Genomic DNA, 17,500 nt, shown 5'->3' on the forward strand with positions numbered 1-17,500 from the left:
AGAATGTCTCATTTCAACTTTTTTAAATGTATAAATATCTACAAGCTGTTTTCAAATAGCCGGAATATATATAGACCGTAAGTGGTTAATGTATGTTTTGTAATACAAATCTAAATGTAAAAACTAAAAGGTAACTATAGTAACTAAGGTTTTCAAAGTAAAAGTACAATACTTTCCTCAGAGATGTAGTGGAGTAGAAGTAAAAGTGTTTGAAATACTCACATAAAGTACAAAACTACAAATACCTCAAAATTGTACTTAAGTAAACATACTAATAGTTACTGTACACCACTGGCATACAGTCACTGTGAATACAGCTCTCTGGAATGCAGGGTTGGCGTGATGAAGACAGAACAGGAGAGATGGGATAAAATAGTGCGTGCGTGCGTGCGTGCGTGCGTGCGTGCGTGCGTGCGTGCATGCGTGCACGTGGAGAGAAACAGAGAGAGACAGAGAGCAAGAGTGGAAATATTCAGCAGTTTGCTCGCAGGGAGAGAAGTGAGTTTGGATTCAGAAATGACAAATGACCACAGAACAGAACATAATGTTCCTTGTGTGCGTGCGTGCGTGCGTGCGTGCGTGCGTGCGTGCGTGCGTGCGTGCGTGCGTGCGTGCGTGCATTTGTGTGTATTATTCTCACACAATAGAGTGTATGGCAAAAGTGAATCAATATCCGTCACCACACACACACACACACACACACACACACACACACACACACACACACACACACACACACACACACACACACACACACACACACACACACACACACACACACACACACACACACACACACACACACACACACACACACACACACTGATTAGCAGTGTGGGACATTCTAAACTACGACAAACTACATTCTACAACTATTTTCATCTGACAGATATCACTTTTTGAAGTTTATATATCATCCTTTTTGCCAGGTGCGAAGCAGCCTGGCCTACATTTGCACGCAACACCACTACTGACCACCGTAAAGACGACTCTAAACACAACCTAGTAATGATTGGCAGACTCATAGCGACCTTACTAGCAACCTAGTCACGATTGGCTGCCTTCTAAGCCAATGGGAGTCTTTTTTTTATTTTATTTTTTTTATATTTGTTTTTGAAGAAGGGGAGAGACATGCAGCAAAGGTCGCCATGAGCGGGACTCTAACACGCAACGGCGCAACGCGCTGTCAGGCCAGAGCCTATATGTGGCATGCGCCTGACCACTTGGCCAGCGGGCGCCCCCAGCCAATGGGAGTCTGAACGACATAAAAACGCATACTCTGAACACAGCGGAGAGAGTGGCAACAGCAGCTAATGTTCATCTTTCTTTCTTTCTCATTCGCTTGTGAATTATTTACTGACAAATTATTATTAATTATTATCACCAGTTGTAACATTGCCATGAACAGTATAGGAAGGACAACAGATATAAAACAACTTATGATATTTAACTACTAGTCCATGTATACAGTTTTAGCGCTTGTGGCATAATATAATATATTAACATTGTAAATGTCTATCATTCATAATCAGATATATTTGCAACAGTGTACGTAAACGTGCGTGAGCAGCATGCACATCAGCAACATGCAGGTCGTGAGCAGCATGCACATCAGCAACATGCAGGTCGCAACCCTCATCAAGTCACCTTTAGTGACTATGTGAAGTGGACCCCCCTGGGGGTCCTGACCCACAGTTTGAGAACCAGCGCTCTACACCCAGGGTGTGAGGCCACTGCTGATGGACATGGTGCTAACTTTTCCACATCTGTCAGCGGAGAGAACGCACATGAACTTTAAGCCTTTAGCAACAATAGAGCTTCTGTGTATGTGTGCATGTGTGTGTTCGTGCGTGCGTGCGTGCGTGCGTGCGTGCGTGCGTGCGTGCGTGCGTGCGTGCGTGCGTGCGTGCGTACGTGCGTTCATTACGTCATGGCAGAAACAAACCCAACCTGACTTCTACCAGCTGCTACATGCAGAGAGAGAGAGAGAGAGAGAGAGAGAGAGAGAGAGAGAGAGAGAGAGAGAGAGAGAGAGAGAGAGAGAGAGAGAGAGACAGAGACAGAGACAGAGACAGAGACAGAGACAGAGAGACAGACAGACAATGAAGGAAGGAAAGAGAGAACTAAAGAACAGATCACAGACAGACATAATGACACATGGTTGCCGGTAGTGATCATTACAAAACAAACAATACGCTCCATCCATGTTTAATTTACATCAATCATTGTCAGGATGAACCCTTTGCTTTAGCAACGCTATGCTAATAGCCAGGATGAAACTTTTACTGTGGCTCACGGAAGGTTAATACACGACACACATAACATATAACATACCGGTACACAATCTGTGTTCCGGATGAATGCACAAATGAACAAACAAACAAACAAACAAACAAAACAATCAATCAATCAATCAATCAATCAATCAATCAATCAAGAGATAAGAGATGCAGGGAGGGGGGGATCTGGCAGATAACATGGCAGATCATCTTTCCGGAAAAGATAACCCCTGTCCACTTTCAATAGAACATATATTTAGAAAAGATTTATATCAAATTGAACTTTTGTTTTATTGAAAAAGTTACACTTGCCATATCTGCCCTGCATGTGCACTTTGTGATTACGAAACCTAAAAGGCAAACAGAAATACCAAATTATGACGCAAAAAAACAACAATTAAATCGTTAATCGCAATATTGGTGTGGCAATTAATCGCCGGCTTAAATGTGTATTGTTGACAGCCCCACGTTGAAGCAGCAAGCTGCCCCTTGTAAAAACAGGCGTGGGTGCAGATGCTCTACATGCTGAGACAGGCCGACTGGGAGAGTGTTATTAACGGGGTGTGTTTGCTTTTCATCTCCAGCGCGCCTCCTCCCTTCAACACATGCCATCTATGTGACCTTTGACCTTGCAAACGACCTCAGAGGTGTTGCAGTAACTACTGTAGGAATACAGGGATTAACGCAAAGACAATCTCAAAGCCTAAACATTTAGTCAGACCCAATCTGAAATGACCCACACACTAGTGCACGGTTTCCTAAGCAATTAGCAATTTAGCATAATATGCAAAATTATAATATAACGGTATCCATTAACCAGTGGTAGAGATGAAAAAAATTATAATAAAAAAACCCATGGCAAGCGCTCCTCAGCTCTGACCGTGCTAAATCGCAAATTCTCCGTTAAGTTTAGCACTTATCATTCTAAACCTTTGTTCTTGGTGTTCTACAGGTATACATACAGCTAAACAGTAGAAGAAATCACAGATTGAGGCTTTAACCTTCTCTTTTATAAATGGTGTATTCATAATCATATAGCGCCTTTATCCAAGGCGCTTTACATTCACCCATTCACACACATTCATACACAGATGGCAGAGGAAACCATGCAAGGCAACCAACCTGCACATCGGGAGCAATTAGGGGTTCAGAGTCTTGCTCAAGGACACTTGGACTGTAACTCTGGGGGAGCCCGGGATGGAGCTGGAAACCTTATGTTACACTAGCGGCACTTTTCCACCAGGGTTGAACGGGTTCCGTTCTTTTTTCCCACCTAATATTGAACCAGTTCAGTGTTTCTACTGAAAATGAAGTGAACTCTAAAAGTTGGTTCTGAACTGGAACAAAAAAATGGAGTCTAGAACGGAACCAGTTGTATACAACCAAAGTTCTGTTGGTGGAAAAGAGATTAACACAATTCACAATCACACAATGTTGAGTGAGACTGTAGATCGTCTATTTTTGGGTGCCAAAGAGTTAACCAAGAGCAGGACATGCTGGCCTCTATGGGATCCAGATGACCAGTGGTGGAGACTCATGGGACCAGAGTGAAGAATAACTCACACGTTGTTTGGAGCTCAGTCACTGGTAGACAGGCGCACGCACGCACGCACGCACGCACGCACGCACGCACGCACGCACTGGTAGACACCATGAAATAAACAGCTTCGATGAGTGTGACTAACTCACTATTCACTGACCTCACACTGTTGGACTGTAGGAAAACAACTACCTGTTTTTTCACTGACTAAAACTAAATGAAAAACTAAATAGAAACAAGCTAAGATGACTAAACGCTATGACTAAATATATACTGGCAATTTCGTCAACAAACGTAAAAAAAATAAAAAATAGACAAAAATCTTAGGGAGTCACAATTGGCCCGCGTTCAGGGGAGGGATGCCAGACGGGGATACTAGTGGTCATTGTGCGTACTCCTGTGGGCTGGGGTGGCACCCGTCAGCGGGTAGCGTTGGGCAGGAGGAGTAGGACGAATGCTCTACGACTACGTCCTCCCGGTGGGGGCTCCTCACTGGTAGGTGAGTCAGTACTAGGATACAACACAGTGAGGCTGGATTCACAGTTCACACCTGTCTTGTGTCTGTCTGGTGTCTTGTCCGTGTTTGATGGCAAACACGGACAAGACACCAGACAGATGCAGCCCATCAACACAGAATTGTATGGGGAGGAATCAATTGGCAAATAAATTAGGGGAAAAGGGGCGGGGGGGCTTAATTGGCTATTCCAAAAAATACAATAATGAGAACGAAAAAACATTGCTTGGATGCAACTGGGACGTATCCTCAGTGATGTATCCCAAGGTCAGCGGGGTTTCGGGTCTCGTGAACATCATACCCCTCACTCGGGTGACCCAGTCGGGGTGATCATAATGGTGATATAATAGTGATGATAATAGACTAAATCAATTTGAATAAACTAAAACAAAAACACTCCAGATGAGAAAAATATGACTAAAAATAAATGGAATTTTATTCAAGACTATGACTAAAATCAAATCAAAATTAACACTGGTATGATACATGCACGCACACACAACAAAATTAAGTTGTATGGGGTCCTTAGCACAAAATCTTTTCTACCAAATTCACATTAATTTAGGGGTCCTTGGCATGAAGAAGTTTGAGAACCACCGGTGTAGTGCAGTGCAGTTTGTTATGAGTGACAGCCTGGTAAATAAACAAGTTGTGGTCGAGCAGATCAAAGCCAGCAGCTGCACCCGCATGGGTGGGCGGGTAGACACATAGGCAGGCAGGCAGGCAGGCAGGCAGGCAGGCAGGCAGGCAGGCAGGCAGGCAGGCAGACAGACAGACAGACAGACAGACAGACAGACAGACAGACAGACAGACAGACAGACAGACAGACAGACAGTCTACCGTGTACCGTGCACCATTGATTGGCTTGTTGCTCTTTGTGAAGTGTCACAGTTGGATCATTGGTAGGCAACCTACCTTCTTTGTGCGCATTGAGCACAATGCAAATTCGGTTGGCCAACTCACAGACCGTGATGTATGTGCAAGTGCCGTTCACACCTGTGCTTCACCGCTGAAGATAACACAGATGTTATCACGTTTATGAATCGATTCAGGCGCGTTCCTGGAGTTCACCAAATGTTGGTGCCCAAATCAAGAAAAAGGAAGTAGCGTTCTTCCGGGTGCTTCAAACGCCAGTGAGCAACTTCCATTAAAATAAATAGCAGCGGGCGGAGCAGTCCACCCTCTAGTTTATAAATAACTATATGGTGACGACATGAGCAGATGTAGGCCAGTAAGGCAGGACTAATGGATCCCAGATGTGTGAACATGAGCTCACTGCATGGGAATGTTCAGACTCTACTAGTCGAACACAGAGCGTTTACCGTCAGCGTGAATAAGACTCCACCAGTCAAACACAGAACACACACCTCACAGGCTACATTTATCGTCAAAGTTTTCGATCATAAACATCGTTTCCCTGCCGCAGTTTTTCACTAAACTTTGAAGAATCCCCCGGTTGTGAACGTAGCTCCACTTCACGATCGGCCACCTTAAAATAGCGCGATCGTTTCTCATAATGTCGAGACATATTCCACCACCGCCATCCAAAACAAGAAGCGAGAACAGAGCGACCCGGAGGCTGCCATGATTCTCCATAGGATTGCACTGTGACTCGATTACCCAGAAGCCCTGAGAAGCAAGCGTCAGTTATTTTTTTCCGGTCACGTGATCCAAACGTGTGACGTATGACACAGTCTCAGCGGAAAACCTTGTATGTCTTAAAAGTTATCAAAATCGGCTACAAATAAAACATAACTTCAGAATGTCGTGTTCGGCAGGGAAAGAGGTCTTTATCAATTATGTCGGGAAAGTCGTGTTTGGGAGTGAAATAAACGCATTTCCAGACAACGTCACAAAAGAAACCGAACGCTCAATAGATGCAATGTAAAAGTGGTCACAGCACGGACGGGTAAAAATGCATCCCATCAAACTTGCAGATGCTGTTTTCCTCCCAGTGTGTTAGAAGAAGGTTTAGGGTGGATGTTTGCTGTGATCTCTCGCTCTTGAAATATATACGTTGGTTTATGTTGTGCCAACAAAAATCACACACGTGTGAAGTGAGGGGCGCTCTTATCATCTTACAACATCGAGGAGGTTGCTCATGTTTCTATATGATTAGGTGATGATGTAAAACAAACAGTGTCAAAACAAACATTAAATTCTCTATATTGTTAATGAGATTTAATGTTTGTGTTAGGTACAAAACAAACATTAATTTCTCATCATTGTCAATGGTGTTTATAAAACAAACATTGAACTAAAAACAAACATTAAACCTGTAGGGGCTAGCGCCCCTCAATAATAGCGATTCTCAAAGCATTTGCCCCCCAAACTCCACCTCCAGTCGCAGAGGGAGCATTTCCTATGATCACAGCTGCTTGATCGCACAGTTGTAGCCCCCTCAAACCTAATTTATGCTCCGCCATGCACCGTTGCGCGCAGAGAGCGGCCGAGAACAGCATACGACCAAGCTCACACCGGCCGCGTTCGCAACGCGATGTGAGCTTGTATGTCAGCTGTTCTCAGCATGCAATACTGACGGCGGGTTGAAGTATATATCTGTCTCACTAGGGTGTGTCTCTGAGTCTCACACCATGCAGTCAACACACAAGAGGAGGCTGACTGGACTGAAACCAGCGCTCCCCAAAACAACAGGTTTGTGGATCTGTTGGGAATTGATTACGTGAAACCGGCACCTGCGCGTGCAGTCTCAATGTTTGTACACAAGAAAGCCATCTATGGAACTGGAATCATAATAAAACTGTATCTACAGGCTGAAAGCACTCTTTCGGACGTGTTCTCAAAGTGTGGTCCAAGGACCCCCAGGGGTCCTCGCTTGAGGGGGATCCAACCCTAAACCATGTCAGTAATTTATTTCACAGAACATGAACCCAATGAGAGGAATGACTACAAACATACAGTATAGGTCTCTCTCCACCTACAATTGTAGAAGTTAATCTAACAACCACACCCTTCTCTTACGGGGGTCCCTTCTTGGCACAAAATCTTTTGGATTTGGGTATAAATCTGGCCCAGTTAACTATCAAACTACTTCTCCAGTGTAAGAGAGTTATGCCCATGGGCATAACACCAGAGGGAGATCATCTGACCTTGTTCCCCTTAGATTTGGCACAAACACGGGGGGAACTGCATTTTGTGCTGCCACCTGCCAGTGGACACGCTCCGGGGGACTTTAGTGCGACGTACCACGGTACCAACAGTCCGATATACGTTGCTGGTTAATACTAACCCGTGGTTCTGACATGTGTAGCCAGTTAAGACACATGCGTGGGACTCCCCGTGGCTTCCGTGTGCGGTTAGGGTAAGGTTAGGGTTTGGGTGACGGACTATTGCGTGTCGGACTGATGATTAATTCAGTACAATGGCACACAATGGGAATCCATGAGTCAGGACCTTGATTGCCATACGTTTTCAAACTGTCAGTAAAGTATTCAATCTATCAATCAATCTGGAGGTCTTTGTCATGAGAATGTTTGAGAACCGCTCGTTGTATCGTCTAGTCTTAACGAGCTTAGCGAGGTTCTACGGCTCGTTTGGAAGGCAGAGGGACTGAGCGTTATCATCCGCTGGCGTTAGCATGTGGGTTCTGCCTGCCTTAAATATGTGTTTGCTAAAGGGTCAAGGGTCGCAGTTCTCCCACACTTCACAGAAGGATGAAATTCTCTACGGTTCATTTACATACTGTGTGTGTGCGTGCGTGCGTGTGTGCGTGCGTGCGTGTCTTTGCGTGTGCGTGCCAGACAGTGGAGTTGTTGAAGATGCAGATTCCTCAGGATCTCATTGGTTCAAATGCAGTTAAACTTGTAGCTTGATAACAACAACACTGTGAGACACAGCTCTATTAGAACAAATAGATTTATCTAAACTCCATTTATTTTAACTATATATTTATCTGAGAATTATACACTGAGAAACACTCTCTCTCTATCTCTCTCTCTCTCTCTCTCTCTCTCTCTTTGTCTGTCTCTGAAACACGCAGGCACGCACATCTTGTGTGTGTGTGTGTGTGTGTGTGTGTGTGTGTGTGTGTGTGTGTGTGTGTGTGTGTGTGTGTGTGTGTGTATGTGTGTGTGTGTGTGTGTGTGTGTGTGTGTGTGTAGTTGGGGGGTTTCCAGAGTTTTACTGTAAAAAAAAGGAGACAAAAAAACAACAAACATTCCACAAATACTTGTCCAGCTGCCTGGGTGACGATGCCTTACATGGAAACACAGGAAACCTGTGGCCCCGCCCCCTCGGACCCCCCTCCGCACGCACGCACGCACGCACGCACGCACGCACGCACGCACGCACGCACGCACGCACGCGCACACACGCACACACACACGCACGCGCACACACACACACACACACACACACACACACACACACACACACAGAGAACTAATCTGATTGTGTATATTTTTGCATATAGGCCTACTTAAGTATTCCAAAGTACGAATTACTGTGTACATTTTTTGTTTTAATATCAATGCGTTGCTAATATTCAAAGAGTTTCCCGAAATCTTCTAAAATATCAATACTTTTGTGTTTTCCTAAACTGTTCATGAACAGAATCAGATGTCACGATTCACCAGGCTTAAAACTCAGTGGTTCTCAAACTGAGGTCTGGAGATCCCCAGGGGTCCCTGAGGAGATATGGGACTGTAATTCTGGGTGTACAAATCGAACCAAATGGACAATTTGTACACTCTAAGAATAGTAGTATAGATTGCAGTAAAACTTGAGGTCCTTGAAACAGAGTATATATACGCAGCAGCCATTTTGGAAATAACTCTTCCTAGTTCCGGGCACATTCCTTACTTCCTTCACAGGTGTTACTGATGATACTAGTGTACATATGGAACCAAATGGAGGCGTGCAGGTCCATTTGGTTCCATGTGTACACACCCGTACTGGGCCATTTGGAACCCACTGAAGGACACCTTGAGACCCACTGGTGTAGCAGAGTGTTTCCAGTGAGCCAACATGCACAATAGCAGCACCCTGACTCGGTTTGACCAGAATGGAACAGAGCCTTCATTAGTATCATCGGTAACACCTGTGAAGGAAGTCGGAAGAGGCCTGGAAGAAGGAAGACATATATGCATAATAGAGTTATATATAAACTAGAGGTGGACTACGCCGCCCCCAGCTATTCATTTCAAGTGGCTGCATTGGCTCAGGGGTAGAGTGGCCGGTAGAGCGGCTGGATGGGAACCGTGAGGTGCCCAGTTCGATCCCGGGCTACCCCAGAGTTAGTGTTGAAGTGTCATTGAGCAAGACTCTGAACCTGTAATTGCTCCAGATGAGCAGGTTGGTGCCCAAAATGTATTGTAATGTATCATAGAGTATTAACTCTATGAACGCGCCTGAATCGATTCATGAACGAGCGCTCTGTTAAACCCCAGCAGCTGTGCGCTCCTTTGCTTGTGCATGCATTTCGCCCGCCTGCAGTTCCAGCTTTGGCCAGTAGGGCAAGGTGGCTTCACAGTTTCCAAGCCGTTTGGGGGGGCTTGGCATATACCTATTTTAAAAAGTTAGAGGACCTTTGTTCTAGACCAGTACCATCCTCTCCTGGTCCCTTTAGAATGTTTTCTGTCTGTTCCAGACCTGTACCATCCTCTCCTGGTCCCTTTAGAATGTTTTCTGTCTGTTCCAGACCTGTACCATCCTCTCCTGGTCCCTTTAGAAGGTTTTCTGGCTAACGTGTGATGCCGACTCGTGTACAAACAGAACAGCAGGAAGCGCAGTGAGGAGAGGAAACAGACCGAACAATAGAAGGTAAACTCTTGTGAGTAATTATAGATAGGTGTGTGTGTGTGTGTGTGTGTGTGTGTGTGTGTGTGTGTGTGTGTGTGTGTGTGTGTGTGTGTGTGTGTGTGTGTGTGTGTGTGTGTGTGTGTGATTAAATGACACATACACTGTGCTTATAGACACAACATACCACACACCACACGCACACTGCAATTAGTTCATTTGGCGTTTAGCTGTGTGTCGCCTCGTCCAACACATCTCCCAAGTAAAGCCTGATTTTACTGGGCCACATTTTACTTACCACATGCTGAAAATAGCCGATCTGCAAGCTCACACAACGTGCTGTGATGTTGCTATTAGCTGATATTTTTCAGCACCTGGTAACTTGTCAGTTAACTTGGCTGTCAGCTGTTCATAAACAAAATAAATAACGTATCGTAACTGGTGTAACAGACTCAATGACAGGAGGTATTCAATGCACTGGTGACTACCGCTATGCACACTGGTTGAATTGTAATGAGAATGACCCGGGCCGGGACGGTCCCAGACAAGGTCTCTAACACAGATCCTGTGAGCCTTATGTCTGACTCTATACCTCACACTGTTTCTATTTCTGACTAATACAGTATTCAATCAAACAATCAAACACACACACACACAACTGTCCTAACATTACACACATATCAGCAATCCGAGCACATCGTCCTCCTTTACTGAGTGCTTTGCCTGCGAATTTCTGATCGATCCAACATGGATGAGACGACGGAGGCTGCCTGCGAATTTCTGATCGATCCAACATGGATGAGACGACGGAGGGTAAAGGTACTGGTTGGAATGACGTGTTCCTTCCACGTGCTACCAGGGAAACTCCCCCCTGTCAGGTGATAAGAAGCGGCCTGCTCACTCCTCATGCATTGAAGGAAGCATGAGCTCAGTTCGGGGGGAACCGATAGTCCGACATGCGGGAAAAACGGTCGGACTAGCACTCGAACATGTGCTGCTCCCGTGGTTGCGGTTATGGCTAGGTTAGGGTTTGAGGTAGGTTGTTGGTCGGGCGGACGGGCGGACGGACGGACGGACAGACAGACAGACAGACAGACAGACAGAAAGGTTCTGTTTGTTTCTCTGGGTAAATGTTGACGTGTGGACGCTAGACCTTTCAAGTGACCTTTGACCCACGTGCCCTGATGAACCCCTCACCCTCACAGCGTGTGTGTGTGTGTGTGTGTGTGTGTGTGTGTGTGTGTGTGTGTGTGTGTGTGTGTGTGTGTGTGTGTGTGTGACATACCCTGAAGAAGCCCCTCACAGCAGGGATGTGGCTGGAACACTCTGTCTTGCGCAACTCGTCCAGGTTGGGACCCATCTACACACACACACACACACACACACACACACACACACACACACACACACACACACACACACACACACACACACACACACACACACACACACACACACACACACACACACACACACACACACACACACACACACACACACACACATGCAACGACATGATGTAAAAACTTAAACTTAAAATTACATTATTTGTCCTTTTGTTTACAAAGCCTATTTTTTTTTTTATTCATAATGTTCCAATAATGTTCAACAACAGAAACACACTTAAATCTTTAATAATTGCAATTATTTGAGCGACAATTAATCATCAAGTAAAATGTGATAATCGTCACAGCCCTACTCATTCATAGTTATTAGTTCATGTGGTTGACAAGGAAGACACCCAGGTTAGAAACCTCTTTCACATTTGCCTTATAGACGGTTAACGTCCGGTGGGCAGCCAATGACTAGGATCTCTGTTTTATATAGGGTGACCACTGACTAGATGTCCCACTTTGCATGGGGCAGTCCCTCATTTCCAGGACAAATTGAGACCCTGTCCCACATTGTGACTGGCAGGTATCAGTGTTCAAATGCCCTAATAGTTAGTCCTCTATAGCCTGGCTAATAAGCCAGACTGAATCAGCCGTTGGCAAAAAAAAAAATTGCCTGCCGGCGGATTACGGTCTGGAGAGGCTCAATTGTACGCCCATTTCCTACACCAGAGAACTGGTGTGGCCAATCGGGACACGGTATGCAATATGGGCGGGCTTTGGTACAGTGACGTTCAATGCTTGAGACCTTTGACTGACAGTAGCTCTAACCAATTGCGTCAAAGAGAAAATGTTTGAACCCGCCCCCCGGGAAACAAGATCCATACACAGCATATCCAGACTCAAATACCACACGACAGTGTGATTTGAGTCTGGCTTATTAGCCAGGCTAAGTCCTCTACTCCTCTAATAGTTGTCTTTCTGTTTTCCTGCAAGATGTGTTTTTAAGCCTGTTAAAATAGCATGAGAAATATCCACTAGGCTATTTCTCATGCTATCTTACCGTAGTCGCCCTATACCACCCATGACCAAAATTACCATTATAAAACAAAATGTGACGCCAGAGGGGTCACAAGAAAATAATAGGCACATTTCTGGTCAACTATGACATCAAGGCATTTAAGTAATAAGTTACTAACCCCGTCCCGTCCCCTCTGTCCCACACAATTGATGCTCCTGTCCCTCAAATTGAACATATTTGGATCTGGTCACCCTAGTGTTATACCTGGGCTAAAGCGGCACTCTGTATGGTAGAGTATGGTAAAGGTAGTATAGGGTAAGTGATTTTCTTTGGTTAAAAAGCTCTATATTGTGATAGTACTCAATGCTAAAGAGTTTGTTTGTTCAGTAGTAGGAGTCTCCATGTATCTCCAGCAGAAAATGCATTTTCAGGTCGGGATACCAATTTTATCCAATCAGGATAGAGAACGCAGTCAGGATACAGATTAAACAAGTGGAAACATGACACAAAGAAATGAGCAGACAAATTTGGAACTGGCTGATAAATGGCTACTTTGTCACCTACCTGAAAATGTATTTTCTGTTTATCAACGGAGAGACAAACACTCAATGATTATCAGTTATCACAATATAGTGAAGTAACCTTTTAACAAAAAACACTTTGTTTTAACCCAAAAATATCACTTACCCTAGCTTTAAACCATTTTGGGCGGGAACCCCTTTTGGTGTTAGCATTATGTTATGCTTTATCTATTGAAAAATAGCAGATCTACAAGCTCATAGCGCGCCACCGAGTGGCGCACTACGAGCTTGTAGGTCTGCTATTTTTGAAAATTCGAAGAACGACTGACATAGAAACATAGCTTTTTCAGAAAACTGTCAGGATGTAGAAGACATTTTTAGAATCTGATCTCAGGTCAAAATGGGTTTATACAATGTAACTTATACAATTGGGGTGGTTGTTATTTGTCTCCCTGCTGTCCTATTGAGACGTGTAGATGATGTCAAAGGTCATGTCTCGCACAGGGTCTGACATGAATTGTGTCTCAATGGTAAAAATGTCAGCACTTACAGCAGCGGTGGGCAACTTTGACAATGGAGAGGGCCACTATATTTCAACACTCACTCCCTAAGGCCATATATTACGGTCGTCGCAAAAATAGCCGATCTACAAGCTCAAAACGCGTCGCGACGCGTTTTGAGCTTGTAGATCGGCTATTTTTGCTATATTCGAATTGAAATCTTGAATTTTTGCTATTTTTTTAATCAGAATCCTGAAAATTAATATTTTTCATTTCAAATGCCTTTAATTATACTTGTGTTGAAGCATTGAGCTACTAATTTAGACTGAAGTAATTAAAGCGGGTCATGTTTGCATGTTGTGGAATTGTAATCAGCTGAAACCAATATTATATCAGAATTCTGACATTAACCTGAGGGCCGCATTAAGTGAAGGTGGGGGCCGCATGTGGCCCCCGGGCCGCCAGTTGCCCACCCCTGACTTACAGTCTTGCATAACTGATAGCATATGGAGGTCATATCGGGGCCATGGATATAGAACCCTGAGGGACACCGCAGCTCAAGGGGGCTGTTGAGTAGCCACACTTAAAACCAGTTCCACTGGACTTATACAGTAATAATATCCATGACAAGAGTTGCTAGTGAAGATTAGTTCTTGTTCATTCATGTCAGATAATCCCTTGTTGTAAAATACTTAGTCTGGCGTCGTAGCCCAATCTAGGAAACCATCGGCAAAAAAAAAAAAAAAACGCCCTTTGCTGTTTGTTTCCTTTTGAATTTGCCTCCGGAGGCACCGCCAAATAGAATGTGGATAACAGGATGTTGACCAGTTTGGTCCGCCCTCGGCCCTCCTCTTCCCGTGGGGCGCTTACGTTTTCATTCCACTAATCCCCAATGTTCACATGTTCTGAATGCCCCTACCGACGGATTCATCTGTTCTTGAGAGATTAGGCGTAGAAAGACAACTATTCCACAATCTCCAAATATAGTCTGGAACTATAGCTCCTGAAAGCTACAGAGTCTGGAACTACTGTACACCTCCTGAATGCTATAGTCTGGAACTACACCTTTTAAAATATCTTTAAAACATATTTTTGAATTCCCAATTGAATTTCAGCAGCTGAGTAGCAGTGAAAGTGGGAAGAAAGAGCAATGACGGAGATAAAGGCAAACAAGGCATTATATGGATTTTCAGGAAACTGTTAAGGATTTAGAAGACATTTGTTGGAACGGCCCCAGGTCTTAATGGGTTAACTTCACTCTCCAGTAAGTCCAGATGTCAAGTAATCCAATGTCAAAACAAAACGAACCTATAGAATCTATACCATATAATCCTAGATATGTAATATATGTAATCTTACTGTATGTAAAAACAAACACAGAATGTGAATAAGCCACTTAACGTAACGAAGGCATTTAAAGCCTCGTATGAACACATTACTCTGTCAACCCATGATCTGTGAGCTGCCACAGTACATGGATACTCCGTGTGTGAGTGTGTGTGTGTGTGTGTGTGTGTGCGCGCGTGCGTGCGTGCGTGCGTGCGTGCGTGCGTGCGTGCGTGCGTGCGTGCGTGCGTGCGTGCGTGCGTGTATGTGTGAACGTGTCTCACCCAGCTGATGAGGACCACCCGGGGCCCCCCTGCGTCCGGGGCCCCTGGGGGCCCCACTCTGCACAGGCCGTACTGAGGTTTGGACACATGGAACTTCCCCACCAGCTCCACCAGACCCCCCGCTGAGGGTGCAGGTCAAAAAGGTCAATTAATAACTAATCACAAACATAATTATGAGATCATAAATTAAATGTCAAATAATACTAATAATAACTCTTTGTTAATTAAATGCCATTACAAAATAAACGCAAGAAGGAGGGAGGGGGGAGACACTCACCTCCGGAGTCTGCCAGTTTCAACTTGTTGCTGACTCCATCGTATGTGAACAGAGCCCTGCAGAGAGAGAGATAGAAACACACACGCACGTGTGCACACACACACACACACACACACACACACACACACACACACACACACACACACACACACACACACACACACACACACACACACACACACACATTATAATAATTAATAATTATGTCCACATAAGAGGGTACACATACAGGGACTCAAATAGCCTATTTACACGCTGCTGTAGGAAAGTGCAGTCATCAAATCCTGGACAAATACACAAACCCCTCAGGGGTACAAAAGTTTCCTCTAAGCTACGGTGCAGCCACCAGGCCACTTCAAGTATAGAAACAGATTTGCTACCGGGGGGCATACATACGTTAGTCCGACGTACCTGACATACGTGGTCGGTTATTTAAGACTCACCCGTGGCTTCCGCATGCCGTTAGGGTTAGGGTTAGGTTAGCTTTCTGTTTGAAGGACTTCAGTGTTTTGTACCATACAACTGTACGTATAAGAACAGAACAAAGAATGTTTGCTTTCGCAATCTTTGTATAGGTGTAGGGTTAGTAATGTAGGATTATTGGGAAGTGATGGGATAAAGTAGACCTATTAAGCAGTTACCATTACTTATAGGAGTGTGCACCCTAGCTGTGCTCAAGCAAGGTCACAGAGAGACAGAACGTTTTCTATATACGTAGGTGTCTGAAAAGGTGAGACACGTCAGAGCTCTCCAGGACAGACGACACCTCTGGCCTGTGCTGCGAGGGGTGTCCCGACCAACGGCCTGATATGACACCTCTGGCCTGTGCTGCGAGGGGTGTCCCGACCAACGGACTGATATGACACCTCTGGCCTGTGCTGCGAGGGATGTCCCGACCAACGGACTGATATGACACCTCTGGCCTGTGCTGCGAGGGGTGTCCCGACCAACGGACTGATATGACACCTCTGGCCTGTGCTGCGAGGGATGTCCCGACCAACGGACGGGACATCTCTGGCCTGTGCTGCGAGGGGCGCCCCGACCAACACCTCTGGCCTGTGCTGCGAGGGGTGTCCCGACCAAGGGACTGATATGATCCAATAACTTGATTTGTGATGTAACAGGTCGTATTTCCTTTCATCTATGTAATTTGCTGTTCATATCCATATCATATGGACCCATTCATTTTGGTATAAGTATCCCGGGCATTCATTAAAATATGCCAGTTCTTAAGATTCCATGATCTTATGTTTAAAGCCTGTTTATTGGACTATCAGATTACCTTTTGGACAATAACGACGCATCAGAAGTCTGACTAACACTACGCACCCTTTGCCATCTTCATTGACAACAACAGCATCTGGTGTATTAGCAGTGAGATGTGCAAAGATTTTAGGATTATCAGTATAGATGTAACACTCTTTATAGGCATAGCAGCCATTCAGGATATGACATGGTTTCTTTAACAAGTGCTGTGCTGTGATCTGCAAACAACGAGGCACATGACTAGGAGTGAAACCAGATAGAGAGGAAGATGTAATGTCATCATTGAGGCTAATGAATGAGAAACAGAGTGATCAGAGGCAGCAGAGGGAAGACGGGCGCGTTTCCCCGAAGTCCAGTTCAGTGTTGTTGAAACAGATGCAACAGCGTCCTGTAGGTCTTAGCAGTAGGGATGGAACAATATGAAAATGACATGTAACTATTACCGTTGCAAAAATAATAGTTGATCTACAAACTCTAGGAGCTTGTAGGTCTGCTATTATTGGCAAATCGATTTGTGTAGAGTGAAATAAGGGCGCATCATTATTGAGCACTTTACAGGTCTGTTCTGGATTTAGTGTAGAGGGTTTAAGTGGTACTGAATTTGAATTTGCAGCTCAACAAAAGCTAATTCATCCTAGTGTATGACAGAGGACAATTTCACAATACATTAAAATCTCTGCGATGCGAATATTGTGAGTGTTTTGTATCACGATAAACAATAATTACAATTAATGCAGCCATGACCGAGCCCTCGCATACCTGTCCACATTAGGGGCAAATATCGACCAATCAGAACAGGGAGAGATAAGTAATTACTCTCATGAGGGAGAAGGATTCTCATTTGTAAAAACAGAAATAGAAGAACTGATATATGTGTTAGTATA

The 17,500-nt window shown here is 44.7% G+C and overlaps 1 protein-coding gene across 1 annotated transcript in view; it reads right to left on the minus strand.

The window, feature by feature from the left end:
• The window catches only part of LOC306934612 (uncharacterized protein), a 65,898-nt gene that overhangs the window by 15,666 nt on the left and 32,732 nt on the right, over positions 1-17,500 (minus strand). Inside the window, exons 2-4 of the mRNA XM_079517256.1 lie at positions 15,351-15,406; positions 15,074-15,195; positions 11,376-11,450 (exon numbers count right to left, since the gene is read on the minus strand). Coding sequence (XP_079373382.1) covers positions 11,376-11,450; positions 15,074-15,195; positions 15,351-15,406 — 253 coding nt within the window. The remainder of the gene's footprint in view (positions 1-11,375; positions 11,451-15,073; positions 15,196-15,350; positions 15,407-17,500) is intronic.

This window comes from Electrona antarctica, assembly GCF_951216825.1.
Source record: "Electrona antarctica genome assembly, chromosome: 12".
Taxonomy (NCBI): Eukaryota; Metazoa; Chordata; class Actinopteri; order Myctophiformes; family Myctophidae; genus Electrona; species Electrona antarctica.